The sequence below is a fragment of the Orussus abietinus genome, unplaced genomic scaffold (genome assembly GCF_000612105.2).
Source record: "Orussus abietinus isolate OABI.00-Male unplaced genomic scaffold, Oabi_2.0 scaffold125, whole genome shotgun sequence".
Taxonomy (NCBI): domain Eukaryota; kingdom Metazoa; phylum Arthropoda; class Insecta; order Hymenoptera; family Orussidae; genus Orussus; species Orussus abietinus.
In genome coordinates this window covers 191,011-209,849 of record NW_019394403.1, presented here as the reverse complement: position 1 = coordinate 209,849, position 18,839 = coordinate 191,011, and the positions used below count along the sequence as shown (strand labels likewise).

The 18,839-nt window shown below is 34.9% G+C and overlaps 3 protein-coding genes across 6 annotated transcripts in view; 2 read left to right on the top strand and 1 right to left on the bottom strand.

The window, feature by feature from the left end:
• LOC105697032 (broad-complex core protein isoforms 1/2/3/4/5) overlaps positions 1–5,684 on the top strand; it is a 36,766-nt gene extending 31,082 nt beyond the window's left edge. The window contains exon 6 of one of the 2 annotated variants that reach the window (XM_023432177.1): positions 5,316–5,684. In XM_023432177.1, coding sequence (XP_023287945.1) covers positions 5,316–5,539 — 224 coding nt within the window. In that variant the 3' untranslated portion in view covers positions 5,540–5,684. Of the gene's footprint in view, positions 1–846 lie in introns of both variants that reach the window. The other variant, XM_012419971.1, reaches the window with a different exon arrangement.
• An 86-nt stretch (positions 5,685–5,770) lies between these two features.
• Positions 5,771–7,443, bottom strand: LOC105697033 (NEDD8). 3 transcript variants are annotated; one of them, XM_012419976.1, is made up of 4 exons: positions 7,287–7,443; positions 7,185–7,202; positions 6,807–6,909; positions 5,771–6,040 (listed from the first exon to the last, which is right to left on the bottom strand). In XM_012419976.1, exons 1-4 carry the CDS (start codon positions 7,302–7,304, stop codon positions 5,970–5,972), a joined length of 210 nt encoding a protein of 69 aa, XP_012275399.1. In that variant the 5' UTR covers positions 7,305–7,443; the 3' UTR covers positions 5,771–5,969. The 3 variants fall into 3 exon arrangements, with proteins under 3 accessions (XP_012275399.1, XP_012275398.1, XP_012275397.1); XM_012419975.1 differs by having other exon boundaries at positions 6,797–6,909; positions 7,293–7,443; XM_012419974.1 differs by having other exon boundaries at positions 6,797–6,909; positions 7,287–7,442.
• Positions 7,444–13,058: 5,615 nt separating this feature from the next.
• Positions 13,059–17,925, top strand: LOC105697068 (cyclin-Y). Its single transcript, XM_012420057.2, has 6 exons — positions 13,059–13,074; positions 13,260–13,473; positions 13,568–14,086; positions 14,331–14,551; positions 14,718–15,004; positions 15,245–17,925. Exons 3-6 carry the CDS (start codon positions 13,855–13,857, stop codon positions 15,531–15,533), a joined length of 1,029 nt encoding a protein of 342 aa, XP_012275480.1. The 5' UTR covers positions 13,059–13,074; positions 13,260–13,473; positions 13,568–13,854; the 3' UTR covers positions 15,534–17,925.
• Positions 17,926–18,839: the final 914 nt, after the last annotated feature.

Genomic DNA, 18,839 nt, shown 5'->3' with positions numbered 1-18,839 from the left:
TTAACTCATACATTCCCCAACAAATCGCTAACGTTAAATCAGTAGATTATATACGTATAAAGCGTGATTATTGACTATATGTTGGTACACAAGGCTCAATGAATACTCTCGACAAACATGGATCCTGTGTGGCCCCGATGATGGGATATTCTCCAGGATCAAAATATAATAATTACACAATTTGATGATGTCTGTACTTCACAAATTGTAGGAGAACCTTCCTACGGTAATTTGAAAAAGTTTCAAACCCTTCTTACCACATGAGTTTACTGACGCCTCCCCTCTAGTTTTCGAAGTTAGTGCAAGTAACTGGCTACACCACCGACGCGTGCACATCTGGACCAGCGGTACCATTTACTAAGGATACAATTATATCATTCGGATGTAAGACTTTAAAACAGCTCGAACACGTACACATGACGAGTCGTCACACCATCGTGCCTTTCCCAGATGGTGAGGGAGAACTAAAATATCTTTTTTTACTGAATTCCAATCGCTTGAACACCTTTTTGTCAGTTAAAATATGGTCCCTCTGGTCTAGGTGTAATCTCTATGAAATCTCCAGGCAGTTCCTTGCGTGTTAACCTCGAAGAATCGTGAGGGATCAAGACGTCGATAATCTCGAACGGTAAGTCGGTTTTGAACCGCCTCGAAGTTAACCTTGCGTTCTGCATTTGCGAAAGAACCGAGAGGAGAGGATAGACGTAAAAAATGTAGGGTGCCGTTTCAATCTACAGGTTACGCATTTCTCAGTGAATTAGTTATCGTAGACTAGTAGGCTGTATGTGTAACTCTTGATTAACCGTATATGAGGAATCGGGGTCACGAAGCTGTTATGTGTTGCAGGGGGGGTGGGACGGAAACGGAAGCATGTTGGAGATACAACTGGTCAAGTGGTGATGCAGGGTCCAGGGCGTTTTTCGTGCAGACTCTGCGGAAGCGTTTACAAGCACCTTGCTTCGCTGACCCAGCACCTTGAAGTGCATCGGAACCAGACAACCTGCATCCTCTGTCACACCACTCTCAGTCGTAGAACCGACCTGCGTCGTCATATGCGTTTGAAGCATAACATGCAATGGCAAAAGACTATCCAGAGGCACCGGAGCTCTAAAAAGGAATTGAACTCGTAAATTCTGGCTGGTGGCCGTCTCGACTCGACCCTCGTGGTTGCGCGTTCTATGCACACCCTATGCACGACGCGGCCGATTCTTTCACGAATTTATCCGCATGAAATTCAATTTCGACGTCGACGAAACAGGCTTTTTAGCGCGGTTCCTTCTCCCGTTGACATTATTTCTCTCGTTTTCTTTTCACCTTTTTTTTCTCCTAGCTTCGCCAAGATATTCCGTTTAGCTGGCGAATCGACCCTTATATTCATACATATATATATATATATACATGTAAAAATGATAAATGTTGACGTTTTTCGAAGTTGCATGACACCGTCACGTGCGTGCTCTTCAGACGTGCGTTCGTTACTGCGGTCCATCCTAGTAGTATGTACTTGTACGTATATTGTTCGTATTTGCGACCTAGCGGATGGCGTGGTGAGTGACTACGAGCGCTGAGTACGAGGCATTATTTTTGTTGTGAATGTATTTATTTTTACTTAATTGTCGTCGAAATTGTAACCGAACTATGATGGAAAAGTCGAAACCTATAATAATGCGCTTGCTTGTGTCGATGTAATCGCGGTTAGATTGTTTTGTAACTCACTGTATACAGTTCGTTTTGTACATTTTATTTTGCGAACACCAATAACCGATTTGGAATGGTCGGTACATTGCGAAGGACGCTCAGTAAATTCAAACGTTTATCTGTTCGCTTTTTAATAAATACTTCATTAATTCGGCAACGAGAGAAGAGAGGAATAAAAAATCTCGAATGCTCCTAAAATAACATAAACTGTTGGAAAATGGAGGTTAATTGGTTAATGGAATATTTTTTACGCGGAGAAAGAAGAAACGTTACATGAGCTTTGCTTATGATCGACGTGTATGAACGTTCTTGATAAAATTATTGCATTGAACGGTAATAAAACAAATGGTTTGTTTGTAAATTACCAACATTACATATCCATTACAAAAAAAAATAGAGCATATAACCTGAACCACTTCAAATTTGTATTTCAAAAGAGTCATTAGTAAAAAGTTAATTGAACCTTTATTTCTGCAATTAGTTTTGTATGGTTTTGCGTAACAAAAAATTTAATTTTGTACTATGTACTTGATTGTACTGAGGTACAATTCACGAGTCTTTTAAGTATATCGATGAAACAAGATATTGAGAAATAATTAATATCAATGCCTAAATTCTAGTCATTGTTTGCAGTATTTTTAATAGATGAATAGCACCGTTGCGTGTGTTGCCTTCACTAAAGGTATATTTTACATGTAATAGATTATGTAGTTAATACATAATAAGTAATAGCCTTAAAACTGAAGTATAGAATTAAAAGTCACGTTATACTGATAGAATGTTCCATAAAGTACCATAAAATAATACATACGCTTCAATATTTGACAGTTTCCTCCCATAAAATAATTTGGCAATTATGTTGTAAAAATTATGAAACTACATTATTGTATATGAATTGTGTAAAATGTTGTTAACTCTTTTAAGTTTCCAAACACTGAGATAAAATCGACTTACTAGACTTCTAAATAGATCAAGTCACTTTGTGCGTGCATGTCAGTGATAATTAATAGAACAAATTTGGAGCGGATAAAAAATACACGTTGTAGGAGATTACCCCAACAATCATTTATGTTCAAAGGTTGAATGTTTTTGGACTACTATATTTTATTTGTATAGTATTTTGAATCGTTCATTTCCAATTTTCCTGGTTATGACTGTTTTTATTTTAATTGTATAACATTCCCTTCAATGTTAAACGACAAGAGTCGTCTCACAAACGATCTTCAAGACTTTAATAATGTCTCGATGCCAATAACATATTTCACTCAAAAGTAATATATTTTTTTAATTCATTTATTCGGTTTAACTTAAAATTATTTTAGTGGTATTAAATTCGTATAACATACTGTGTAAATGTAGAAAATGAACTGGCATACACGAGTTGCGTACAGTTTACTAGCTTAATTCTTCATGTATATAGATTATATATTCAAATTTGTGTTCTGTAATCGGTTTCCTGACGTGTAGATAATTATGTACACAATTTTCTCAGCAAGACGCCTACGTGGATGTGTTGATTATTCAAGAATTTTTCTCGGCGAATATTGAATTAATGTTTAATTATTTTATAATTATTGTATAGGAATCAATTATTATTTCCTCCCTGTGCAAATGAAAATATCCTCGCGAAAGTCCGACATTTGCATACAACATTCCAATATCACATGCAATGAAATATTTATTAATACATAGTGCTAAAAAGAGGAAACCTGTACAATATGTCGCAGTACAAGAAATTCAACATTACTTGTTTACACATACGAGGGCTGAAGTTTGTACAAACGTACAATTCCATGCCTATAAATAGATTCAAGAATTCACAAGCATATACCACAATGACCGACGATAAATATGTACCAGATTACAAAGCGGTAGAAGTACTCTCTCTTAGTCCGTCCATGTACTATTAACGATACACAAGCATCTTATTTCTTACCATAACAATGTTGGTAGTTAACTCAGCTGTCCGTTTATAGTCAATTTTGTTTATATTATGCTTGTTACACTAATACCAATATTTTGAGTTTATTGTGTAAAATTGCTGATCAGGCATAGACGCAATTTTCATAGACCAGAGAAATCATACTATGTTTACTTTATTAAAACGTAGGTTTTTATTCCAAGCATTATATTACAACAAAGTAAAGATACTAATAATTAGCGAAATGGCAGATACAATGTATATTTACATTAATTGTCGACAAGACTAAAAACAAATGTTAGTATATGAGAAAATAATGCTAAACGATAACATTCATTGCTTTGCTAAGTTGTATGAATATTAGTATCATATTAGATATAATATAAATGATGTTATTGCATGTCGTAAAATGGCTTGTTAATTCAAAAAGCTAAAAGAGTGCGTGCAGACGTCACATGAGTAATCGCACCCCTCAATTCATTACATGGAATTTTTCTTACTTTATGGGAGAACTGTTTTCTGCTTTAACAAAAGATAAACACGTATGCATATGAACATCGTCAACCATTTGGGCTCGCATACATATCAATTAGTTTTTTTCTTTACACAAAGAACAACAGTTATTTTTATTTAAGAAACGTGTTAGTTTTGAAAAAAGGTTGAACATGTAGAAAAAATGAAAACCTTAGTGTTTTTAGATTTCATTTTTAGAATTCTTATGATAAACTGCTGTAAAATTATATATCAAGTAAATTTAAAGCTAACAGTAACGTAAGAGATGCAAGTCATATAATTATGGTACATAACTATAAGTAAGGAACTGTACACTTAAACTGTGAACATGAAAATTAAGGGCATTCAAGATTAATAGCATACTTCATTCGTAAAAGAACTTAGGTAGCATTTGTAAGATGCACCAAATTTGAAAGATCAATTGTGTTTTCCAAATGAAGTACAGATCAAGTACTATGTATGGAATCAATGTATTGTTATAAAATTTTTTAAATAGTCACACTAAACAAGCGAGTGCACGTACGTAATATATACAAAAGGTGTATTAGATAAAAAGCTTGGATAATACAAGCTTATGCTTTGAAGTATCAGTACTTTATTCAAAATACAATTCATTTAAAACGATTATCTATTTTGGATTGTTGGGTATTATACTATTTGTTATAGATAAAAGTAGAATAAAAGGATTTTTTATTTTAAAGAATGCAGACTTGCATTATCGTAACCATTCATTAGATCCATCATGACTGTTATTTGTTCGTTTTTCCATAAAAATATATAGCAAAATTTGAAAGGTTGGTCTCCGAGCCCGTAAATTATATTGCCATATATTATTTCTCTCTGCTGAGGATTGCTTAAATCTTGGTCTCTTAGTCAATGATATTAATAATACTATCACTAATAGCACGAGTGGGCGAAAAGGTACGCGATGGTAGATGAAACGAATTCAAGAAATTGCATGATGTTATTTGAATTACATGTAAATTTAAATGATTTCATACGTAAAATGACTAAAACATCGCTACTATATATCGTGTGACTTATTGTAATTGATTAAAATAATACAACTTGAAAAGTCTCACTACTTAATCCCTGCGTTTCCCGATTCAATAGCATCCATACCATCCCCTAGTAAGTATTAGTATATTCAATGTAAATCATACGTTTAAAAATAAATTTATAGAAATCTTCGATGTCAGGACATCCTTACAACGTGGCACCCATTCACCAATTTGGTGCTGCTCTAAATGTAATACTACATTTACCACGCAGCATGCTTTACTACGACATATTGCTTCGAAGCATGAAGCGTCTCCAAGTGCTGCTGCTTATTGTAACATCTGTCAACGGTTCTTCAAAACGAAGTGGAGTCGTGCAACCCACAATAGCAGATACCATAGAACATAGAACATAAAAGAGTAACACAAATGCGTAATAAAGCATATGGTGTCAATGTTAATGCAGCGCAAAATATTCAATGAACGTAGCAAAATGCCTTACTTAGATTACCTGCTTTTTAAAATGAAGAAATCTACCTTATCTTAATTATTTACTTTCATAAACAATTGTGAATTTTTATTACATTGTATAATAAATTGTACACGTAGATCTTGTGTGGTTAAATTTAAAGTCAGAATCTATAATTAAATTATTTTATTACATACTGTAGCAAATTATAAACATACTTTAAATCACATTGAAACCACTGCTTCCATTATTGAATCGTGACTTTCCACATTTGAACTTATTAATGCTTTTCATACAAGTGGTCTCATCAAATTTTTAGTGTAAAAGAAGTAATTTGTCACTGAGGAATGTTATAATTATAAGCCTCCTCTTAATGCAAGCACCAAATGTAGCACGGATCCTCCTTGAACCTTATAGTCTTGTGCCGTCTTTTCATCATTCCTGTAAATATAGAATAAGTGGTCTTCAACAACTTTTGCTAGTTTAACATAATTTTATTATCAAATCATAAAAATTAATATTTCACTACTGTGTAGTAATGAAGTTTGTATTATCATACCCTATTCATATATTCACATAGAAATAATGTAACAGTATCAACCTGATGTTCTACGAAATATTTTCAATAAGTACATAAATACTGTAAATACTAAGATGTAATCATCTGATAAATTGCATCACATTTTGCTTTTATACTAAATTTGAGGCATAAAGTCAATATTAATGTTTTAATTCGAATAAACCAAATTACATTGCATATGCTGTTGTCAGATCAACTGATAATTCAGTATATCATTAAGTATGTAATCAATAAATTGGATATAACTGATAGTGACAGATAATAAATGTACGGGCAGAGAATTTTCAAACATACAGTGAAATGTCATTATGCAGTCCATCGGTAATAATGTTCATTGTCAATCATCAAAATCACTCGAAATGAATATCCTCTCATCGTGATTTTCAAGTACACACAATTAAAGAAACGATGTCCTTAAAATACATTTGAATTGAAACTCATAATTTTTAACAGCTTAGATCAGTAAATAATAAACTATCATTAACCATTGAGCCATTGATCCCTAGGATTTTGATCATTAACAATTGCTACATTCAAGATGTGTGAGTCCAACCATATAAGAATCATATCGTATTTTATAAAAAATGCATGATTTGCATTTTATATTTATCACATACATTTGTTTACCCGAAAAAATTAATCTCTGTTGTTGAGGTGGAATTCCTTCCTTTTCTTCTACTCTTTCCTTGATTCTCTCTACTTTATCTGTAGGCTCAATATCAATTTCAATCTACAAAATAAATGATGAATTATATGAAAGAATGTACAGATTTTAAATTTAGTATCTTATTATTATAAATGTATAAAATTCTATTTTATTTTCACGATAGTTTGCAAAATTATCAGAATATAAAAGAACAATGTACATTTCCTTTAAAACACCACAACTATTGGAGTAATATTTATCTAAGCAATTGGTAACCATTGATTAAACAATATAAACTTCAAGCATTTCCTTATTTTTTCAACAAAACAATGATGCAAATGAATAGTGAGATTACTTGCCTCTTTCCCTGTAAGTGTCTGAAAAAGGTTAAGTAAGATTAGCTGAAACCGATATATGTACATGTATATGAGCAAACAATGAGTAAAACATTTCACTCTTACCTTTACCTTAATCAACATCTTTGAAACGGTTTATAAATTAATTAACTAATATTCTATAAATCGGAATACTGTCTACAACCTTAAGCAGCCGCTACCTCGATAAGTTGAATCAATTTGTTGTAGAGCAACCATCCGCAAAACAGAATTCTTAAGCAGATACAGTCGATATTATGACATCTAGCGGCATAACTGTCAATCGTGTAACAGGAAAACAGAAATGAGAATGAGGCCGAAGCAGAGATGAGTTCAGAGATTGAACACGGGCAGGACGCGCGATCGAGTCCTGTGCTGCCGTCTGGTGGTTGGTGCGAGCGGCTAACATACTTGCTACCTGTTACCCTTCAATGGCGGCGCAACTCATATCTGCCAGAAATGAGTTGCCCTTGTACATATGTACATGCCCTTGAGTATGTATGTACATATGTACATACATTGTACACCGCGACCCCTGACTGCAATCCAGCTCCCGGATTGGACGAGGACGGGCCCAATCCGGGAGTCGAGTCCGGCCAGTGGTCGCGGCCCGGGCCGACGGACCGGCAGTTTCCCCGAATAAGCCAGGATAAGCCGCTGCAATAAGATGTCGCGATCAGTTTAGAGAATTGCGAGGACGTATTACGTGCTACGTTCTTAATTGAAACCAACGGGGCGTGAAACATTTCTTAAGGATCGACGGCATTCTCGTTCGTAACGAGGTTCAGGTGAGGCTCCGTAAATGTCGGGGGGATTCACGCGCAGTTTCCGTGCCGACATGCGGGAGAATCGAAGTCAAGACGGTCGGGACGAAATAGTGGTCACGGGTCGTGAGTGCCAAGAATTAAATATCGTTCAACAAAGGAAAAGAAAGCGTAAGTAGCGAAGGCAGAGGAAGCGGAAGCAAAGGTGAAATACAGTCAGAGCCAACTTCGGGGTGGAGGCAGACGGAGCCGAGGTCAGAAACCCTAGGTCTCCTTCGGGAGGGATCTCCTAGGGTAGTACATGTGCCTCCCGAAACAGATAAACGTCCCGTCAGTGAGTTTTAACATTTCGTTCCTAGGACTTCCTCATGTCGCAGGACAAAAGATCCGTACCAGCACGGGGGTTGGTTGTATGCATATTCCGATTTATCTAAGGGACCGCGAGTCGACGGGACGACCTCTCGCGAACGCGCGAGTGGCCACGCGAATTTTCTTTGTTTCTTGTGTGTTAATTTAGACTAGGAATAAACTTCCCCCGGGTCCGCGGGAGATCTCGTTTCATGTTCTTTTGTTGAACGCAGGGAAGTCGGATGACCCTCCGATTTTGGGGCAACCCGTTTCGCGATATTTCTTCGGTTCACTCAAAAAAGACTTGGGAGGAGGGTTTCGCGAGGAGCCGGTCCCAAGTCGAGTATGTTGGAAGGAGTGTGGTTGTTGTTTCAGGTATAGCTAGTGAGGTAGGATAGTTGTCTGGAATGAATGTCAAGATGTAAGCAAGCAGTGCCAGAGCGAGATCTCTTCCTGGGGGTTTGGGGGGAAATCCTGGACCTAGGATACTTTTCCATCGTTCGCCCTTCTGGAAGAGCGGAAAATGACCGTCCTGCGCCCGGGGTTCTACACCGTCGGTAAGAATTACTTTCCGGCAAAAAAATTCTTGTCATATATTTTTTATCAATATTCCGAAAATTTTCAGACCAATTTTGGATATCAAATTCTTTTCGCAAAATTACTTCCTCCTGACATTAACGGGTTGCACCTCTGATTCCTACAAAATCAATTTTAGTTGAGCCGTGAAATTTCTTTAATATGGAATGTCTAGATTACCGTGAGTAATTAATTGTAGTCTAGAAAGTAAATTATTCGCTCAGAGTACTCCCGGACGCCCGCGATTGTGACAATTTTGTTTCGGGGATGATATTAATTAGACCGCGCTTGAGAATCCGGATAAATGTGCAATATGCCCGGTCTGCGCATCCTCGGATCGTAGGTCGTCGTTTTCCTAGCTTTTGGATCTGCTCGCGGAGTGATTTTTATTAATATTAAAAATCAGGAGATTGCCAAGCGTTCGAGACGTAGGGGGCTCTGCCAGCAATGACTGCATGAGTCGAAGAGGCAACATGCCTAAGCGGTCCCTTAAGAAAAGGGCAACTACGATGGTCTTCTGTTCTTTCGAACGGACAACCATCCATTTTTTAGCCACATCGTTCCTCGTATTTTTTTCTGTGTCATTTTGTCAGGATTGACGGAGAAGAGCAGGCGAACGATCATTTCGATTATATTTTGTCGATTCTACATTTAAATGGATTTTTTCCTATTTAGTGATATGAAAAATACCAGTTCAGTCAATTTAACAAAATCGATCTACCATTAATGTTCTTAACTTTTAGTAACTTATTCGCTGTCTAATCTCAAACTTCCTGGATCTTTATGATTGTTCTGTTCTGTCTGTTCCTTTGTGCCCCTTTCCAGGTTTAGATGGATCACAACAGGATCCATTTTTTTTTTTCAAGTCATCATGGGTAATTTATCGCCGCAGATCTTGCTGGACTTGTTGGTAAGAGATGTTAAAAGATGTTAAATGATGTATTATCATAGAGATGAGTTGGGAGCAGAGATGAGGAGGATCCCTGAATTGAGCCGTCATTAGGGGATATTAGGTGGCAGGTGTGTTAGTCGTCCACATTCTTCACCGGGGGGACAGTACAGGACGCGATCGCGCGACAGAGAAATCCGTCCCGTAAGCAATCTCCCAACTCATTTCTGGCCGAAGTCCCATTGAGACTTTGTTTATAAAAGTATGGACTGCTAGCTGTCAACTTCACTCAGGTTGCTAATATATCAGCCCCATCGAGGATCAAGAACTAACGATGTCGTATACCTCAGAGTTCTAATTAGATTCTCAATTAATGCCCGACTTTTTCATACTCCCGGATAACTACCCTCCGGATAAAAATATCTGCCAGATAAGTAAAGGTTTGGTTATTTTCCCTGAACTATAAGGCTTGCTATTTGAAGGATAGTTAAATGTTTTGGCCGATCTGGCAACACCGCAAATGCGAGAAGTAACTGACTTCGTGAATTACGATACTCTTTAAATATTTACGTCTATTGGTGAGAAAGTTTGAATTTGATTTTGGGAATTAATGTTAAATTATATTAAACACAATTTTGTAGTGTACTTTTATTACTTTAAATCCTCCAGGTGCTAAAGAATAGTATTTTGTTAGAAAATGGTTTACAATTTTTTATTATTACATGACATTGGAATAAGTAATACGTTTAACGAGTCAAAGACACAGAATATGCATTATGAATATTAATTCATTAGCTGGGGTCCAGCATTAAATGAAAAGAAAGGAAAGAAAATTTAAACAACCACACTTTGATTAAACTATCGTATATTTATCGTTTATCATTCGGGTTACAAAATTATCGTTAATTTGGTCATTCTCCGTGGACCACACAACTAATTTATTAGGTTATATCCGTTTGTGACCTTTAAGCTATACAAAACATTTCCAAGTGTTCCCATCGAGAGCGCTATAGTAGATATTTGCTAGATATCTGTTATTCAAACTACCGGATAACATTACTCGACGGTTAACTCTTAATTGGAAGTGAAAAGAACCCAACTGAAAGATATCTTCTGGATAACTTTGTCGGAAATTTATTCGTAGGTGAAAAAATTGGATATAAATCGATTCCCGCTTCATTAAAGTAAATGGACCACTACTGCATGGGTAAAGGTATTCATAGCACAAAATATGAGAGTAAAGATAGAAAGACGCAACATATCGTTCAAAGCTAAGATTAGAGATTAATCGATCATATCACATTACAGAAACAACTCCAGGTAATCAAAGTTTAACTGGTTTATATCCGGTTTAAACCTGCTGTTAACCAATTAAACTCCGATTAACTCGCGTTGTGAAACCGTGCTAAGTGATATCTTATTTATAAACAATTAACTTTCTTCGTGCAACGCAAACTTTGAAGTGGATTTCACAATATATCAAGAATTAAATATACGTGGGATAGCATTTGAAAGTAAGATTTCACAACTACTGATTACAATTATTTTCGTTATAAATTTCAAAGTGAAAGGGGGAACACAGAGCAATAGGAAGGTAGCCATATTGGTCAGCCAATATCCTGGTTGGCTAAAATTTAGTTGTCACCTTAGGAGTAGCGAGTAAAGTACGGTGCGGGCTATAAACAGAAAACGAAGTACGTATGTATGTATGTACAATGTGCCACTTGTATCGCAAAGAAGTGTAAAAATTATGTTTTATGTAGATGAGTGGCGAAAGAAATAAGTTAGAACAAGTAGGAAATATGATACAGATGACCTACCAAGCAGGCGGCTGAAAATTTGGTTGACTAATATGACCACCCGGTCCCTTCCTTTTGCGACATACATGGTTTGTTCGCGTTGACTGCACTTTCTACACTCGAGGGTAACGAGTGTACTACACTTTTCTTGAAAAGTGCAGAAGTGTAGATACACTTTCATCGATGTCCCGAACGCTAGAAACCTCACGAAAGTCCAAGATGACCGATTTAGTAGAGAAGTACGCGATTTTGAGGTTATTCGTATCGGACGATGATGAATACGAAAATATAATGCTTTTTCCAGCCTTCCTTCTTGAGCTGTCTTCGTTTTCTTCAAATCCTATAATTCGTTCTATTACCTTGTAATTGTAGAAGATAAAAATTCCATTTACGAATTTCAGCTATTGAAGATCAATAAGGGTCAGAATATTATTGCTGTAGAATGAAAAACCATTTAACTACAACAGCGAAAAATTATAGTTTAGTTAATTCCAACCGCGGTTCAGTAGTCATTCATAATTATTGTAAATTATTTCAAACATTATGTACAAAATTAAAACGCTAAATCGTTCTACACATGAAGAAAATGCATGAATAATTACTTCTGTTTATATTACGTTGAGATGTTAGCATAAAAATGTTGTATTTTCCTGTTTGTTGGTCTTTTCAATTTTGAAATTTGCCGCTAAATTCGCGGGCTACACCTTTTGCACTCGCTCGGGATTGAGGGTAAAAAGCAGGGTTGGGTAATTTCATGATTTTCGAGGTTTTTGGCGTATATTTCGTAAATCAAGTAGTTTACCGTAGAAAACGTATAAAACCAGGAGAAAACGTATCAAATATGGCGGATAAGACAGACGTAGGGCATGCGATATCTACTAGGTTATAAACATCCATCTTGTCCATTTGTTTCATCCCATAATTTACTTCTTGGTCTTCCACTTTTATACATTTTGATACAAATATTGGTTACGAATCTTACGACTTCAAGTAGTCGTTATCAGCCGTTATAAACAAACGTCAAATTCACATATATGCATACATTTCAAACTTCCAAGGCTGATTTCGAATGTGTGCGGATTTGTGGATACGTAAAGTGCAATCCCCGTAATATCCAATGAGAATCTCTCTTATAGGTAAATAGGGGGACTTTCATTGGTTATTGACGATATGGCTCATGCGCTTTGTACATTTAGTTTGGTTTAATATACTTCGTGCCTGCGTAGAAAACTAGGGACGTATTATACGTTCTAATATACGTGTAGAGAATCACGTATATTACTTGATGTATTATGCTTACCCAACCCTGGTAGAAAGTGTAGAGGAAGTGTATACTCGGTGTAGATGCACTCGCAAAACGAACAGCGACGTTGCGTCACTTCCGTCAAAACGAACAGCGACGTTGCGTCACTTCCGTCAAAACGAACGCCAAAGTGTACACTTTTCGTAAAAGTGTAGACAGTGTAGGCAATACGAACAAACCTACAGGCTCCCCCCTGGTTCGAGAGAGGATTTTATATTCCGTTTCCACCTCACATATACTAACTTTATAAATCCGTATACGTTTCCACTTTTGGAGTATGGCATTAAGAAATCCTTCGTACTTAAGCCCGGCATTTAGGTGTCGGTGGAAATGTAGTATGACATCCTGCTGTTGAATTTCACATGTATTCGATTCCATCAGACTTTACAGATGAGTGGTAAGGTATTGTTCGAGATGTAAGAACGCGAAGGAGCCGAAGTTCCAGATTGTCTGATAAAGTTTCCTACGGTGATCTCTACTCTGATTTAAATCAGAAAATGATGTCGACTGTATATATCTATGATGACTCATGCAGTAACTCATATTCTAGCGGAAAAATTTGATCTTTCCTCCATCGAACCTCAAAGATCAGCCGGTGAGTACAGTCGACGTCAAGCGTTGTCTTTTTATTACCTGACATTTTGTCGAATCCTGCGTTATCTCTGAATAATAATATTCTAAATTGTTAGACGGAACCCTATTAAAAGTCGGCTGGACTCTTTGGATGGGCTCTTTCCTCTGGACGTTCTTAAGAGGGCGTCATGAATGGAAGGAGTAGTTCACGATATTTCTCGTGTATTGTTATCCCTGTCAGCTGATCAACAGCAAGTAACATGTGAACCATTTAGGAGTCCATCTTTCTCACACTGAATTACTTTTGCAAACTAGTTATCAGGGAAGACTGAGCTAAGGAAGTTGTGGATAAGATAACAGAGAAACATTACATTTATATTCGAATGTGAAGTCATTGAGAAAAATGGGAAATAAAATCAGTTGTTGCGTCTATTCGAGTCCTCAAACTGGGCGAAAGGAATTAGTACGCGAAGGTGGTGGTCGGGGATTGGAGGAGCACCTACCAGAAGGTGAAATCAGTGTTAATAATTTACAACATATTAGCGAACGAGAACCAGAAGATTGGGATTCCGATCCTTCATTGCATCCTTGTGCAGGGACTATCTTTATGGAACGCTCAAAGCAATCCATCGAAAGTAAGCAATATCACAAGCTATAGTGAGAAATTTTTTATTATTTATCATAATTTATATTTCATTTATAACAATGCAATCTAATTTTATATTGTTTGAAATTAAGTTTTTGAAATCATAATTAATATAAATATTAAGGAACGAGTTTGATATTAGTATTGTTTTAGATGTCATTTGACAGTACTTTTAAATTGTGTGACCTCTGTAAACTTGAAAGTATAATGCTGAGTTTTTTCAAATATTACAGATGGTATGGTGAGAAAGAAAAGTCAACACCAATTAGCTGATATAAGGCCTTTAAAAAAGAGTAGTAGTTGTAGTACGATATATTTAGATGACAGTACCGTATCACAACCAAATCTAAAAAATACTGTTAAATGTGTTGCCTTAGCTGTTTACTATCACATTAAAAATAGAACTTCACAAAGACAAATTGACATATTCGACGAGAAGCTTCATCCATTAACAGTAAGTACAAGTTTTTATTCAATTTTATTTTTTAATTTCAATATATAAAGACATTTTAACGTGTGATTTGTGAACATGAAATATTTTTGAATTAAATAAGTAAATTATTTAATTGAATTAAATAAGAAATATTTAATTTTATTACTACTCTTGCAATATTTCATAGAGAGATGGTGTTTCCGAAGATTATGACAAGCACAATCCTGAACACAAACAGATCTATAAATTTGTACGGACTTTATTCAATGCAGCTCAGCTGACTGCTGAGTGTGCTATAATTACTTTAGTATATCTCGAACGGCTGTTGACGTATGCAGAAATAGATATAACACCTGCTAATTGGAAACGGATTGTGCTTGGTGCAATTTTATTAGCATCTAAAGTATGGGACGATCAAGCTGTATGGAACGTGGATTACTGTCAGATTCTTAAAGATATAACAGTAGAAGACATGTAAGTATCATTTGAAATTCTGTGTATTTTAAAAAATTTAACCAATGTGCCCGACTTTTATTGATCAATTATTTTATAATCATGGATACCACAAGTACCTTGTTTTACACAAACAACAAATTATTTGATATTTTATTGCCTAATCTTTAATAAATAGTGAATGTCACAGAACTTATATGTTCAAGATTTAAAATGATATATGGAAACATGGCACAATGAATCTGTTTTTCTTTTTAACAGGAATGAGTTGGAGAGGCAGTTTCTAGAAATGCTGCAATTTAATATAAATGTTCCTTCGAGTGTGTATGCCAAATACTATTTCGATCTCCGGACGCTTGCAGAAGCAAATGAATTAACATTCCCCAGTGAGCCCTTAAGTAAGGAAAAAGCTCAAAAGCTTGAAGCAATGTCTAGAGTATATGAAGACAAAGTGACGGCTGAAGCTTTACGCAATGGTATAAAAAAATGGTCTAGTTTAGATAATGTATGCATAGGTGGACCCAGGCGCAGCATCGCTATTTTATCGTAAGATATTTAAATAGGCGATTAAAAATTTGCTTGATCATAGATTGATATATCTAAATAACAAAGAAAAGTATATAGACTATTGCAGATATTATTAATAGTATGCATATATTTTTTTTTAAAGATTTCAGATACACTTATTTAATGTAAACAAGAACATGTGTGCATTAATTGTATCTGATGGATTGACTGATTAAGTAAAGCTAAATCTGTCATTGACATGATAATCTCTTGATACGGTATCTTGAAATATAATCAAGAGTAACCCTTGTATATGTACTTAGTATCTTTGTAGGAGTACATATTTGTAAAAATATTTTATACTTGTATGATGATTGTATGTCCGTAGGAGAAAGTTTAATGATTCTGTGCTCGCACAGAGAAAACATTAACAAAGTCGAACATAAATACATTCAATATAGTAGTTTGAAACCTAAAATGATTTTTTATCGTTAGTATCAAATTTTCAAACATAAAATGTCTCATCAAACTGCTCTTCCATATATGTTTGACTTCATTAGGAATACAATTAGCTTTCTCCTATAGACATGCTAACGTTACAGCATCATTGTCAATTATCATGTTACATATTCATATATTACTATAATGTAACAGCAGTACTGTCGCTAATTGTGAATGGTGTAATATATCATAGTCGGCCACAATACTGATTGACCAGAAAATCAGTCAAAAATGATTATGCAAACATACAAATATTTTTCCTGTTAATTAAGTTTGTAATTCATGTAAATTGAGATATATGATCAATTGCAAGAATTATTTTCCGAATATGCTGACATTTTTGGATTGTTAGCTATATTAATCATTAATAATAAACAAAATTGGCTTTAGATGAGTAGCAAGCATCGTTACAAGCGCATTTTCTAGGAATTCAACATCTAAGAACTTGTTGAACAAGTAGTTCATTCTAAAAAGTGCACATTGGAGTCTGCTGACCTTCTTTGCACATTAGTTAATAATTAACGATTTCAATAATTAATATATTATTATTTAATTATTTTCACTTAATAGTGAAATTGATTTAATAATAACTTATTTGCGTATGTTTCGGATACGGTGTTTATACCTTTTGATATGAAAATATGAACTTGAATTTCTTTTTGGTTGTTTTTCTTTTTACAACTGTAACCTAGTGCTTGTAAAAATTCACGTTTAGGTAAAAAATGTGTATTGTACGTTTTATATCAAGCTGTATTGCTTACTGTAAATTGATATGTCCTAATTTGATACTTTTCTGCATAATTATTCATTGATGTTTTATATGTTTTAATAATTTGACATTTATTAATGAAAATGAAATCTATTAACATTGTACGATTCGAGACTTACTTAAGTTCTTTTCACCTTCAGAATATTACTGCTATGTCTTACCAGATAATTATCACTTTTGCATTTTATAACGATACTGTGAGAATAGAATCTTAAAGGATAAATGCAAGCAAAAGTAAACATGTTACATTTACATAGGCATTAGACTGAGAGAAAAGAACACAATGGACGAGTTAAACAGGTCATATATGACTAAGCCTAATGCGAATATTTTAAACTTTGATTTGCGTACAAAGTATCATTAACCGAACAACATGTCCTTTGTAATTATTACTGCATTTAAGTATCAATGCATGAGCGATAGTATAGAGAGTACAGTGCGTCGCTCGACTATTTATTCGAATATCTTACGAACTAGGAATTATGAAAGAAACTTTCAGCCTTCAGTATTGTGGCTACAGACGAAAAAGAAGTACCGATTCCAGTTGTACGAAAATGTCTGTATCCACTGCGCTATTGTACCCTGTCCTAGAGATACTTGGCGCCACTCCTGCACATTTGTGCCTAAACAAAATCATAAACTCAGAATACGAGGTACCCGTTTCCTTAAGTTGCGTTCATTAATGAAGATCAAAAGCATTATGAATTCTGTAGCTGTTAAATATACGAAGTTAACTTAGGTGCAATCTTTGCTGCCTACATTTCCATTTTTTATGAAGTTTCCGATTTAACAGAACGTCGTGCATAGCTATTTTTATAAATTGAGGTCCACTGTAAAAGGCGACTAGGGTTTTATTGCGTCCTGTAAATAACTCGCTGCGCTGAATTATATATGGTTCTTAAGGTTGTATAATACATTTAATATGATACTAATAATGAAACTTTATAGTAACAACTTCAAGCATGCGTATATAAGCAACAATTTTTAATCTTCCATCCTATTCTGTACTATTTCTCAATTTTGTACGCCACGTTTGTATTTCAATAGTGTTGTAAAGGGTATTCTGCTATTGGGATATAAATTTGTGATATATGAAATGTTATTGTAATAGTAATATTTTCCATGTTAATTTCAAAACATAATACAGCGTTTCTATTTAAACTTATAACATTTGTCCATTGCTATTCGGTAAATATTTATGTACTGAACTGTACGTTAAATCCTTTGTGTTATATCTTCCATCTATATCTATACTCTATCTCTTATCTATGTCTATTTCTTCTCTATCTCTATATCTAAATATGTCTCTTTATTTCTTCCTCTCTTTTCTTCTATATATTTTTATCTCTATCCTTTATCACTTCTATACTCTTCGCTACATTAAAGACAAATGAAAGCATTTGTTGATACGTGCGCGCAAAACTCGCAATCTACTGTGCCGATATTGTTCAAATATAGCAAATAAAAAAAAAACTAAAAACTAAATCTAACTAAATAAAAGTAAATTAGAAACTAAATTTGAAAAAAAAAACTTGATTTGGCGAGCACTCAAAATAAATTCAGCATTTATGATAATTATTACAGTGCTCGCCAAATAATGTTCTGTATCCTTTTTCGTAAACACGCACTCTCGTACGAGACCCTATGCAGTTCGTCCTCCTGATCTCTAATTTTCATGAATTTGACTATTTACGTATCCGCACTTACTTTGGTTGCTACGTACTGTTTACTATTTCTGCATTGTTATATATATTATTTTACATGACAAATGGTTCCCAATACTAGTTTAAAAATGTCAAAATATGCTATACAAATTGACCATAACATTATGGGAATGTAGTCTAAAAATACTACTAATCACGTGAACATATCTGTAAGTTATGGATTAAATTCATAATAGGATAAAGATCAAAATTTGTTGAAACACTGAAGATTAAAATATTTTTAAGTGTCGGCAGTCAAAGAAGATGCTTCCTACAACGTGTCTCAAAGACTGTTTTCGGGAATATAAAATTTCCGACAAAGGAGAAGCAGTAAAGTGTAGTTTAGGAATTAAAGAAACACATTCTATGGCTAGCA

Coding starts and splice junctions, on each gene's coding strand:
- LOC105697033 (XM_012419974.1), bottom strand. Junction 6,041..6,796: donor ATTTTTTCGGGTAAACAAAT/GTATGTGATAAA, acceptor CTATATTTACAG/GAATGATGAAAAGACGGCAC.
- LOC105697068 (XM_012420057.2), top strand. CDS start 13,855: ATGGGAAATAAAATCAGTTGTTGCGTCTATTCGAGTCCTCAAACTGGG. Junction 14,552..14,717: donor AGAAGCTTCATCCATTAACA/GTAAGTACAAGT, acceptor AATATTTCATAG/AGAGATGGTGTTTCCGAAGA. Junction 15,005..15,244: donor GATATAACAGTAGAAGACAT/GTAAGTATCATT, acceptor TCTTTTTAACAG/GAATGAGTTGGAGAGGCAGT.